Genomic DNA, 12242 nt, shown 5'->3' with positions numbered 1-12242 from the left:
TCATTTTGACGTATTTTCTCAGACCTGATGAATCTTCTCCAGAGCCAAAAAAAGACATACAACTGTTTTCACAGGCTCTGTATTGACCTACATACTGTACTTCTGCCAATTTGCTTTAGCTAACATCCAAAGAATGGTCTATGGCCTTATGATTGACAGTGTCTGAAAATCCAGTTTTCATTATCAGTGAAGTTCTGTTATGAAGACGTTCAAACAACCTGCCAGAAGAGATGAAACAAATTTAACTTCTATTAAACCAGATCAATAAACCTGGCAGGCTGAGATTTTTCATTAAAATGTACCAGCCTCAGATCTGCTAGTTTTAATTATGTCAGGTATTATGTTAAAGTAACACCTACAACATACCATATACCAAAGCCTACTGCACGTGTAAAGTGACCAAACTCCCTATGTGTATTGTAATGAATAGGTGGAGAGAATGAACTTTAGCTCACTCTTACTGTAAGTAGAATTTAATTGGCCTGTGCCTGAGAGATGTTTTCTGTTTGTGTCTGTTTCCAGAACACGTCAACATTCACACTGGAGAGAGATGAAGTGGGTGAGGTTGTGATGGAAGATGGGCGCAGTCGGTGCCCCTTTAATCCCGAGTACAAATCCACGGCCATCATTGTCGGTATGTAATAACAGAAAAAAATGTTTTGCCTCTTCTTGCGTGCCATTTTAAACATCTGGCTTCCAAAGAATAAAGTGTTATTACTGGCCTCTTTCTGGGAAGACACTCTGAAAACAGGCTCAGCTGTTTCCGAAACTACTTTTGATGTTTGTTGAAACTTTGATTCAGTAATGAGTCATGATTTGCCTGCTAATGTTGTTTGCCTGCCTGAATAGCCGGACACCAACAGACACTGCTTGTGCTTGTGCTCAACTTCTTTAACAAGCAATTAGTAAATAATTGAGCTGGATATGAGTGAGAGAAACAATTTGTCTAATCCCTCACTCAGTCTGTCTTGTTATGATGGTAACAGTATTCTCTAAACTTCTATTTACAATCTTTTGAATTGAATAAAAACCCTCAACAAATACATTATTTGTAATATTATTATGTAGTATTATGTTTTGTTTAAATGTTTTGTTTTCTTTCAGATGGTGAGTTGTACACCGGTACTGTGAGCAACTTTCAGGGGAATGAACCAGTCATATACAAGAGTCTGGGTCAAGGAACTGCACTGAAGACAGAAAACTCTTTAAAATGGCTGCAAGGTAAACTCCATTTAACTCATCAGACTATTTTTTTCCTCTACACATCTTCCATTATGTACCCAACAGAGCAGATAAGCTCCAAAAAGTAGTGATCATTAGTGAGGCACAGTTGCTAATGCAGACTGAGAGCAAAGACAAGTTCTCGTAGATTGCGTGCGCCCTATCAGTCGCCGCACATGCACATCAAAACAGCCTCAGCTGGCTGCCACGGGTTTTGCCAGAGTAAAGCCGAACTTTGCACACAATTAAGACCCCTCTTGTCTTTTGATCTCTAGGTAATACATGCAGAGTGCTCCTGATGAGACATCTGAGTACAGTTATACAGAGGATGCTGTTTCCTATACTCTTCCAGGGTTGTATGACACAACTCTATCGTGTAGACTTCTTTACAGATTTACAGTATGATGATGAGTTCTACATTGAAGAGAAGTGAAAAAGATAGTTGCGTAACATGCTGGATAAAGCAATTGAGTTGCGTTTCACCACATGTTTTTGTATTTTTGACAGATCCAGTCTTTGTCGGCTCGGCTTACATCGATGAGAGTCAGCCAATAGGGAACCCCGTGGGAGATGATGACAAGATTTACTTCTTCTTTAGCGAAGCGGGAAAGGAATTCGACTTCTTTGACAACACCATTGTGTCAAGGATCGCTCGCGTGTGTAAGGTAAGACACCTGGGGTTGTGGTGAGGTCATTTTACAAGACGGCCATGCAAAAAGCAAGAGGCATAGCAGGGTTCGAGCTTCCTCTACTTAATCCCCATACAATTACCTTAAAACAAGGCGGGACGCTCCCATGTCAAAGCATGTTTGTTACCATTTAACTGTATGTCATGCACATGTAGACGTAATAGGGTTAAAGCGTCTTGTATTTGACATGTTTTCAACAGATTTGGTCTCCTCTCGCCTGAATCATCCTCTCCTCCCTTCCTCCCTCCCTCCCTCCCTCCCTTTCTTTTCTGTGCAATGTCATCTCCCCCTCTCCTTCCATCTCCCTCACAATGTCAGCTGCACTCGTCCATCCCTCCAGCTCCTTTGCCTTTCTCCACCAGCGCTTTGAGCTTTGCAGGCATTATTAGTATTCAAGGGTGCTTCGCAGAAATATGAAATGCTTTTTCCACTCAACTGTATGGCCTGTTTTTCGTTGAAAGCACAGTATGCAAACTGTAGCAACTGCAAAGTTCACTTGTATCATTTAATTTGTCGACGTCATTCATCCTGGAGAGTTTAGTTCGGTCGAGCACCCTGAATAATCGGCACCAGACTGTATCCCTTTTCACCTGTCATCAGATTAATTAAATGGCTATGAAGCCGTTTGATATACATGCACTCAGCATCCCTCCCTGACTGATGCCTCTTGTTCATGGAAGCATTAATGTGAGTAATCGTGGGGACAGCATGTAATCTAAGTGACAGCTTAATGACTTAGTCCTACTAGGCTTTGGCACTCTGTGCTGCGACACCTCTTGCAACCAGCGGAGCACCTCCTGGGTTCTATATATGGAAATCATTGACAGAAAGGCCCCCAGACTGTGGCAACTTGCTGCAGATGAACTGTGCAATAGAGACAGAAGAATGGCTTTCTCTGCTCTATAAAGCGCCTTTATTTCACTGGAATGCAGCAGGCTTTTTCCTGACTGACACCTTTCAGATGCTGCTCTGTGGCAGTACAGTAAGAGTTGCAGGTGGTTTATTCTCGTTTTTACTGGGTAAATGCTGAAGTACATTAACAAATCAATGCGTCATGAAGGCGCATAGCAATTCAGCCTTCTGTTTTTTGTCCAGTGTCTGCAGAAGAAATGCATTTGTAGTTTGCTGAGGGCTTCAGTCTCAATTCTGTGCAAATTGTTGTGCTGCAAATTTCATTCACACTGCTCATAACTGCTCAAACATCAGTTTGTTGTTAAGTTAGTAACTGATGCCTTGAAGATCTGAATTGCTGCAGGCAAGCACGCAAAGCTATTACCATATTCACTTCTTTTTTTTCCTCTCCGAATAGTGCATCACATCCAAACACACGCCCTGTGTACTCCTTCAGTGAACAAAAAGTGCTGGACTCAGATTAGAGTTAAGTAACACTGAGGTATGAAGGCCCCTCCCTGTTAGCGGGCTCAGTATCTGTAACTGACAAAAAACATGCACTCCCTTTTCTCCTCACAGGCAAGGCCAAACATGTTTAAATGTGGTTTCATTTTAATATTTTAAACATTTTGGGTGTGTTGGTTAATCATGTTACCTTATTGAGAGGGCACGCTTCTTATGAGATAAGATATGATCAGATAAATCAACATCTCCTCACTTTTTTTATGATGCTTTTACTACTGTTTTACATTGGTTTGCCAAGTAATTCTGCTTCCAAGTTGTTTTTTCTCCCCCTTCACAAGCTGTCCCCCTCCCTTCTTCCACTCCCTCTTTCTTTTGTTTATTCAGGTGTGTGCACACTGAGGGACTTTGGGAAGTAGGCAGATTATGAACTATGTGTGGCACCACTTCTCTTTACATCTTGTTCATCTACTTCTCTGCTTAAAAAGCAAAGAGACAAAAGAGAGTGGTGTACAATCATATTTTTGCACGGCAGCTCTCAAGGGGAGGAAGTAGTCGAATGCGATTGAAAGTACAAGCTGCACAGCGGAGCACAGCAACAATGGCAGTGGACAGCTGAGAGAGCAGGAATTTGTTAATTTGTTTGTTTTATATTTATTATGTCATTATGTGGACAGACTACTACCACAGCCCAGTAATTGGCTCCCAGACCCCGCATCAGTCCTACGAGGTTTCACCTCAGTGTGGAGTGATTGTTTGTAACATAGAGGAGGGAATGGAGGTAGTTATAGTTTTGCATTCCATCATCTCCTCAAAGATGATTCACTCTTCGTGCTGTTATGTAGGAGTTGTTCAGGGTTGTTTGAGGCCGTGCTGCAGGGATAGTTTGGATCAGAGGCAGCAAACTGCCTTGAGATTGGGTGAGACCAGTTGTTTTGGTCATGTTCTTCCTCATCCTCCTCCTCCTTCTTCTCCTCCTCCTCATCTTCCTCCTTTGTTTTTTGAATTGCTCTCGGTATTTGGAAGGACTTTCTTTTGGTGTGTCTGTTCATGAGCTCTTAATTAATTACTAGTTTGAGCGAAGTTTTCTGATAACTGTTAATGTCTTTTTTGATGGCATATATATAGATAATTTTTTTTAATTTTATTTTTAATTTTTAATTTTTTTCAATAGGACATTGTCCTTATCATCTTTGTTGATTGTGGTTATTTTTCCATTGTATTTCCTCAAAAAACAGTTTGCAGCTGTCCAATCCATTTTCATAATCTCTTATTTGATCTCAACAGCACCCTCTAAAGCACATAAATTGGACTGCAGCTATGATACAACACATATACTGCTGGTCTCTCTAACTTACAGTAAGAGCTAGCTCATTGCAGTTTATTAAAGTCAGCCTGTTTCCAAGATTTGAATCGGTTTCTGTCTGATTAGCTTGTTGCTTGCTTTTGGACACACATAAGCACTCCTACTTATTGATAACCACATCAATGAGCCAATGATTCATACTCAAAAGAGATACTGTGTTCATTTTTTTTTTTGGACACTGCTTCTTCATCCTCAGTAAAAAAGAAGATATATTTACAGTGTCTTCTTGCATATCTAGACCATCCCTCCCCTGGAGCAATGCCTGGCTTACCTAAACAATTCCCTTTTTTATGAGACTCCAGGTCTTTTGTCCAGAGCTGACTGAATGGCCACAGACTCTGCCTAACATTTGTTTTTCAGCTGGAAAGCTTCTCCTGTCTCCCTCCCCACAATTCACCTGTATGTGAGACTCCCTCTGACCTTGCCTATGGCTCATCTTTCCTTCCTCTCTTATCATTGGCTCATCAGTAGTCATGTACCCCAGCCTATGCTCAGCTGATGACACTTACTATGCACTGTAGATGCACTTGCCTTAAAACCAGTGATTCTTTCCTCTGCAGAGAAACTGGAGACTGACCTTAAAATCTTCAACGATTCTGGTCTAGTCCCTGCATCCTGTTTTGGATTTAGGGTCATATTCTGTTCTTTTTTCCTCTATCACTGAAAATCGTGCATGTATGATCTGTCAACCAAAAAATGTACAATTATAAATAACTTTCATGACATACTGTGTTTTCAGGGTGATAAAGGAGGTGAGCGTGTACTACAGAAGAAATGGACCACCTTCCTGAAGGCTCAGCTCCTGTGTTCCCTCCCTGATGACGGCTTCCCCTTCAACATTATCCAGGACATGTTTGTTCTGAAGCCCATGGGAGACAGCTGGGAGAGCACCGTCTTTTACGGCGTCTTCACATCCCAGTGGTGAGAGACACATGGAGGGATATGTTCCGATCACTTAACTGACACCGCACCTACATACAGACGCTTTATTGAATTTGATTTATGCTACAGTTTATGTTTATGAACACACACAAACGCAAAGAACACACACACCATCTAGAGCCAGTTTTTCTTTAATATCTGCACTGAATTTGGCAAGTTGCCTTTTCTTTCTTGGCTCCTCTGAATTTATAGCAGCTGTAATGAGCTTAAACACTAACACAAGCTCATGCAACCCCAATGTCTAATTAATGTATCAACAAAATACAGGTTTTAATATGGAAATTATTCAGGCGCCCACTCTACAACTGTTCTCCAGTGAGAAGTTGCTGCTCCAGTTTCCATTTTATATAATGACGACTGCAGAAAAGACTTACTGGGTAAAAATGATAACATGCTGTAATAAAATGGGCCCAATTGTGTGACTACTTATTTAAATGCCTCCATTTTTATATGTTAAAAAAATATTGAGTATTAAACAGTAGATACACAGCATCTGCTGGGACAAACAAAAAACCCTTTATACCTTTCTTTACAGGTATAAAGGAGCATCGGGCAGCTCAGCAGTGTGCGCCTTCACCATGGCACAGGTGGAGAAAGCCTTCAGTGGGCGCTACAGAGAGGTCAACAGGGAGACACAGCAGTGGTACACGTACAATCACCCTGTACCAGAGCCACGGCCCGGGGCGGTGAGTGCTGCAGACAATATCCTGTGACAAAAAAAACAAGTACAACTCAGCTTCTTTTGTCTGTGCAACAGTTCATTCAACCAGTATCAAAAGAAGATTGTTATGTTGCTTCATACAACAGATGCAAATATTCATTTCCATCCATTTTCCATAAATAACAGTAACCCTACAGCAAAATGTACACAGTTGTATCTGTAGACGGATGTTTGGGCAGTTTAAGTACAGCTTGATGTGAGCACATGCACAATCTTTATCTGCTTTGTTTGTGTACTTGTGATGATCTGCTGAACCTCCCACACACAGTAGTTTGGGAGGTTATAAAATATCTCTTGAACTGTGTTTGTTATTTACTCAATGATCATGGCATCCTTTGCTCATGGTGTCTGTGTATTCCCAGGGCTATACGACTAAGCAGCCATTCATTTTTCATTTCTAATTTGCTCCCCACACAGTGCGTGACCAACCATGCCAGGCAAATGGGCATCCAGTCGTCTTTGCACATGCCTGATAAAGTGCTCAACTTTGTCAAGGACCATTTCCTGATGGACAGTGTGATCCGCAGCACTCCCCTGCTGCTGAAACGCAGCGTGCGCTACACACAGATCGCTGTGCACAAGATCCAGGGCATGGAGAGGGCCTACGATGTGCTCTTCATTGGAACAGGTACGCTTCATTAAACAGCACATTGTGAGTATTTCTATTATTTTTAGTGGAAAATCTTTCAAAGGAAAAAACATACAACACACATTCCCACCATTTGAAAACAGAAATATACATTTTTGTGTTTGAGAACAAGTCAAACAATCAGCAGTTAGGATTTATGATTTAATAACAGTAGACATTGATTCTTTTGCTTCCACAAACTGTCTCCTGCCTTCAATAAAAGTCACTTATATTGTTACATCTTCTATGTCTTCCTCTGTGTGCTCTAGATGATGGAAAGCTCCACAAGGCAATCAATGCCAATGACAAGATGCACATCATAGAGGAGATGATTCTGTTTCCTGACCCTCAGCCTGTGCAACACATTGAACTTGATCCTCAGAGGGTAAATCCTAACTCTACATCACAATTTTTGCATAACCAAGAAAATAAAATGAATACATTTTACAGATTTATACCAATCCATAATGATTATTGCCATATAGGTTTGTGTCAGTTCTTACTTATGTTACATCATGTTTACTCATTCTATATAAAAGTAATAAAAACATGGAGGAGCTAGATTTACCAGAGCACAAACTGGCTACAGACATTTTCTTTCCACGGGGGCCATTCCATTGAGTTTTCCTGAGAGTTATAGCACCGTCTGGAAGAGAGTTTATGATCCTCTCTGGCATCTTACCCGGAGCTAAATTTCATTACCTTTCTCTCTTTTATTACATAATGGCCTCTCCCAGGACCAAAGCAGCCAAACTGCAATCTTATCTAAGATTATGTAACTCTAATAAAGTCCGATATACTTTTTTTGAGTATATTCTTGGCTCCAAATAGGGATATGAAAGACTAAGACGTTATCCACATGTCTGTCTGTCTAATATACTAGGAGATAAGGTGGCCTAAATATAGACTGCTCCTTTCAAACACGGGGTGCATGGTGCATCAGCATCAATGTCACATTAATGGTAAAAGTGCACTGAAAAGCGTTGATCATGCAAAAGAAAGAAAAAGAATTAAATACAATTCCATTTAGCCGACACTGCCTTTGTGTACATGGTTGCCATGTGTCTTTGACCACAGTCAAATGAATTGGCTGGCATCAAGTAAGAGAACATCTGGGCAGAGTTAACTCTTGTTTAAGTTATACTGTTCTGTTTATCTGAAGTAATTGTTTTAGCATGGTTTCTCTTTTTGAAATCAAAAATCCTTAACCTAAAGCAGAAGGACCGTTCTGCTCAGGTGTTTTTTGATGAGAAAAGTGTATCTCACAGACTGACATGTGTTTTCTCCCCTGCAGGGTTTGTTGTTTGTGTCGTCCTACTCTGGGCTGGTGGAGGTTCCCGTGGCTAACTGCTCTAACTACCTGAGCTGTGGGGAGTGTGTGTTGTCGAGAGACCCCTACTGTGCCTGGACCGGGCGGCTGTGTCAGGATGTCAGGATGGCTCCTCCTGACAGGTGAGATCACATCCACATACAGTGCATGGCCTTAAATAACCTCAGTGGTATAGTTAACACATACACTGCAACCCTGGAGCAAATAATGAAACTCTCTTTCCGTAATGCTCAATTTTAATTTACTCATCTACCTTCATAGCACACAGTCAATGCAGCTGTAGCTGCAGCTTTTTTTTTTAATGTCCCTTTTTCCGAACAAAAGCCCTGTAGTCAAGTAAATGAACAGAAACATACTTTTCAAAGCCATAATCATTAACTCAAAACATAATTCTAAATTACTTCTAAATGCAAGTTATGTGGACCAAAAAGTTGAAAACTTGAATTTTAAATAATATGTGTCCTCACCTTTTTAGATCTTAGATGAATGTGTTTCTGCTAATCCCTTAATCATACTGATGAAGCTATACTCAAAGGTTTTTTTTAATCAAAGACTTGTAGGGAGAAATTAGTGTGTCTACACAAAGTGTCTCTTATTACAGCTGCTAAACTGACCCTGTTGCTTTTTTTGTAATATTTTGTCTCAGCCGCTGGCAGCAGGATGTGGAAGAGGCTGATACTTCGGCGATTTGTAGGTTTCCCAGCCCCAGATCTCCCAGACCAGCAGCTTCCCGTGAGTGTGTGTGCTTTTTGTGCAGTGCAAAAAAGGTTTGTGTCGGTCACTTCGTCGACACCATGCAACACAATGTGGGTCATGAAAAGAAGTGGTCACATGTTCTGTATATTCTGAAAAGGATGTCAGCCAAAACAAAACAAAACTCTTTTATGTAAATTATGTTATACAAAGTCTAGTTTTGAATTCAGAATTGCACAACATGCAGTGATGTAGTTAACATGACAATTTAAATAACTTTAAAGGAATAATTTGCTGTGTGGCCATAAAAAATGTGTCCTTTTTACAGTACATAGTTTAATTAGTGAACTTAAGATGTGCTGGTAGGCAGGATTTGTATTGAGCCATGATACCTCCAGTCTTGATGCTAAGCTAAGCTAACTGGCTGCAGCATCTTATTTAATTGTCACAGCAAGAAAGCAAATATCCCAAAATGTTGAGCTAATCCTTTAAGTTTGGCTTATTCCATAGGCTATGAAATTAATAATATATTTCTTTTAAAATGATCTGAAGTGTTTTCAAGCAATATTGTGCTTGTTTGTTTTTTTATAGGTGGCTCCAGTTGCCAGCTCATTACAATCCCAGCCAATACTTTCAGAGTCCTGCCCTGCAAACTGCGCTCCAACCTAGCACAGAGGAAGTGGCGATACAGTGACAGCGCCAGCCAGTTCCTTTATGCTACCCCTGAAGGCAACTTGGTTGTGGTAGCACAGGCTGACAAAATGGAGACCTATGAGTGTTGGTCTGAGGAGGAGAGCTTCCACCAGCTGTTGGCCAACTACTGCGTGAGAGCGGAGCCCCGCCAGGAAAGCACCACTATGATCGGTCACTCACGCACACCACACATTGAGCGAGAGGAGACCATCATCCTGCCAGGCCAGTCGCGTTCTGAGCAGGTCCACACTAAGACGTACTGGAACGAGCTGATTGTGGTGTGTGCCCTGCTTGCATTCTCCCTCGTGGTGTTCTCCTTGTTTGTCATCTACAGGAACCGCGATCATATGAAGTCCATGCTGAAGCAGGGTGAGTGCCCCAACATGCAGCAGAAGAAGCCAAGGATTGTGGGGAAGCCTGCCGAGAGCTTACCCCTTAACGGTAACACTATCCCCGTTTCCACATCTGATCACAAGGGCTACCAGACATTAAATGACAACTATATCTGCAGCACGCCCACCCACGAGTCCTCTCCAGACAACAGCAAGAGCTTCTCTGAGTCGTCTGACAGGCGGCCACTTAACCTGAAGGAGAGCCACGTGGAATACTCCCCCACCTGCCCTCGGCCCAGAGTGCGGTTAGGCTCAGAGATCAAAGACTCAATCGTATGAAAGCACAGTATTTGCTAAATGATGCCACCCTGTATCTCCATGAAAGATACAGGCTAAACCCACCGAGCAAAGGAGAGGAGACCTTGTCATCCTCCTACATCACAGCACATCTTTTGTTTTAGTCATCTTTGTTCTGTGATCAGTGCGGAGGTCTTTATGTTTAACCATTTCCACTCCAAAGCCAGAGGTTGGTCCGGTCTGCTGTGAGGGACAGGACGAGGAAGCAGCACAACACTTCGGTTTCAACCAGCTGCTAAAGAATAGTTATATCAGTCTTTTTTGAGTCATTCTCATGGCCACTAACAGCATATGTGTGTGCGTGTGTGTGTGTGTGTGTGTGAGTGAGTGAGTGTCGGGCTTTGAAGAAAATAACACAATAAGCAGAAGACCTTCTTCCAATATCAGTATTTATTCCAGTATCTCTTTTAGATATGCAAGCTAGTCCATTGAATTGTCTAGTAGGTCACCATCACATGATACAATTACAGCAGTAGACAATAATATTACAAATACTGATACACTGCCCAGCCCCTATGTGTGTCCTTACACATGCTCACATGCAGAAGATTGTTGCTATGGTATCAACACTTCTGATGTTATGCAGATGCCATAGTAGAACCAAGCTACAATACACACCACACATGATGACCTAGAGTTCAGGTTTAGGAGGTTATAATACATGTAATGCATATTCATTAAGATCCACCCATGATGGGAGCAAGTCAGAAGCACATTTCTTTCCATTTCGCTCAATAAATGTCATGACTGTGTGAACAGAAAGACAAGGACAGACGAGGAAGACCAGGAGAATACCACACCTTGAAAAGGACTACAACTTTAAGACATTTAAGGGTGGCTACTAATCAAAAAATGTGTCACAAATGACACTCCAGGGTCTGAGTATTGGCATTTACCTCCTGAATGTACACTGTTTCATTTACACCTAACCGCAACATGGACAATTTAGGGAACCCATTCCTCTACATCTCTGCTCATCCGAGACAGCCCTGCTCTTCAAAACTGGCATAGCAGGTACAATGATGGGTTTATAAGTCCATGGGGACACAGATAGCCTGTTTTAGAGGTGAATATGGAAAAAATCCTGGCATTTTTATGGCGATCAAAGAAGACACTATAAACACAGAGAGCCAAGGAAAACACCTCACTGTGTTCAGGGCAGCAACAAAATCATCATGTGCACTGTGCCAAAAAAGCAAAAGAAAAAACTTGATTGTCTTATCAAAATGCAATAGTGCCATTCTTTTCTGACCACTCCCATCTCATGCTTTTTTTTAGCATTGATCACTGTCGAAGAGCACATAGTGACGGTGCTGGAAGTTGTTTTCACAAAGACACTAATAATAAACAAATGTGAAGTGCAAGGTTGGAAATTTTTCTAAGACTGTTAGCTCATTACAGACTTTTCAGACTGTGTTGGGCAAAGTCATTGACGTTGTAAAATCGGCCTTGGGTCAAAGGACATGGCATGGAGATTGAATGTGGTGACAACTTGCCATGTGGTTATCTGCCTTCTTAGTACTTTGAAATGCACAAGTACATCTAGTTTGAGACTATTAAGCTTGACAAACACTAACAATACACAAGCAGCATCTTTTTAGGTTAATGTAACTGCTAAGCCCAGTAAAAATGAAAAGGTCATAAAACAAGTCATAACTCTCACTGTATTTAATAGTGTCTTGTTCAGACTGCAGCTGCACTATGTAGTGAGGTAGATGCAAATAAGCTCTGTATTAGCTCAAGATAACTCCCCCGTTACATTTCTTACACACATGGCATTCACCACACTGTCGACGGCAACGTTAATGTGAAAGCACAAGTAATCAGGGTGTTGAATACTTGCAGGTTTGCACATTTCAGTAAAAACCGAAGCGTATTTTAAGAAATGCAACTACTGAAAGACAGATGGTGTGGCTG

At 41.4% G+C, this 12242-nt stretch overlaps 1 protein-coding gene across 1 annotated transcript in view; it reads left to right on the top strand.

The window, feature by feature from the left end:
- Positions 1 to 10616, top strand: part of LOC128359049 (semaphorin-4B-like) — a 41317-nt gene extending 30701 nt beyond the window's left edge. The window contains exons 6-15 of the mRNA XM_053319468.1: positions 523 to 634; positions 1105 to 1221; positions 1729 to 1886; positions 5369 to 5550; positions 6107 to 6257; positions 6710 to 6920; positions 7190 to 7305; positions 8215 to 8372; positions 8897 to 8982; positions 9535 to 10616. Coding sequence (XP_053175443.1) covers positions 523 to 634; positions 1105 to 1221; positions 1729 to 1886; positions 5369 to 5550; positions 6107 to 6257; positions 6710 to 6920; positions 7190 to 7305; positions 8215 to 8372; positions 8897 to 8982; positions 9535 to 10307 — 2064 coding nt within the window. The 3' untranslated portion in view covers positions 10308 to 10616. The remainder of the gene's footprint in view (positions 1 to 522; positions 635 to 1104; positions 1222 to 1728; positions 1887 to 5368; positions 5551 to 6106; positions 6258 to 6709; positions 6921 to 7189; positions 7306 to 8214; positions 8373 to 8896; positions 8983 to 9534) is intronic.
- The last annotated feature ends 1626 nt before the right edge of the window (positions 10617 to 12242 follow it).

The sequence above is a fragment of the Scomber japonicus genome, chromosome 1, assembly GCF_027409825.1.
Source record: "Scomber japonicus isolate fScoJap1 chromosome 1, fScoJap1.pri, whole genome shotgun sequence".
Taxonomy (NCBI): domain Eukaryota; kingdom Metazoa; phylum Chordata; class Actinopteri; order Scombriformes; family Scombridae; genus Scomber; species Scomber japonicus.
Note: the sequence above shows the minus strand (reverse complement) of the source record. Positions and strands in the feature narration are given on the sequence as shown.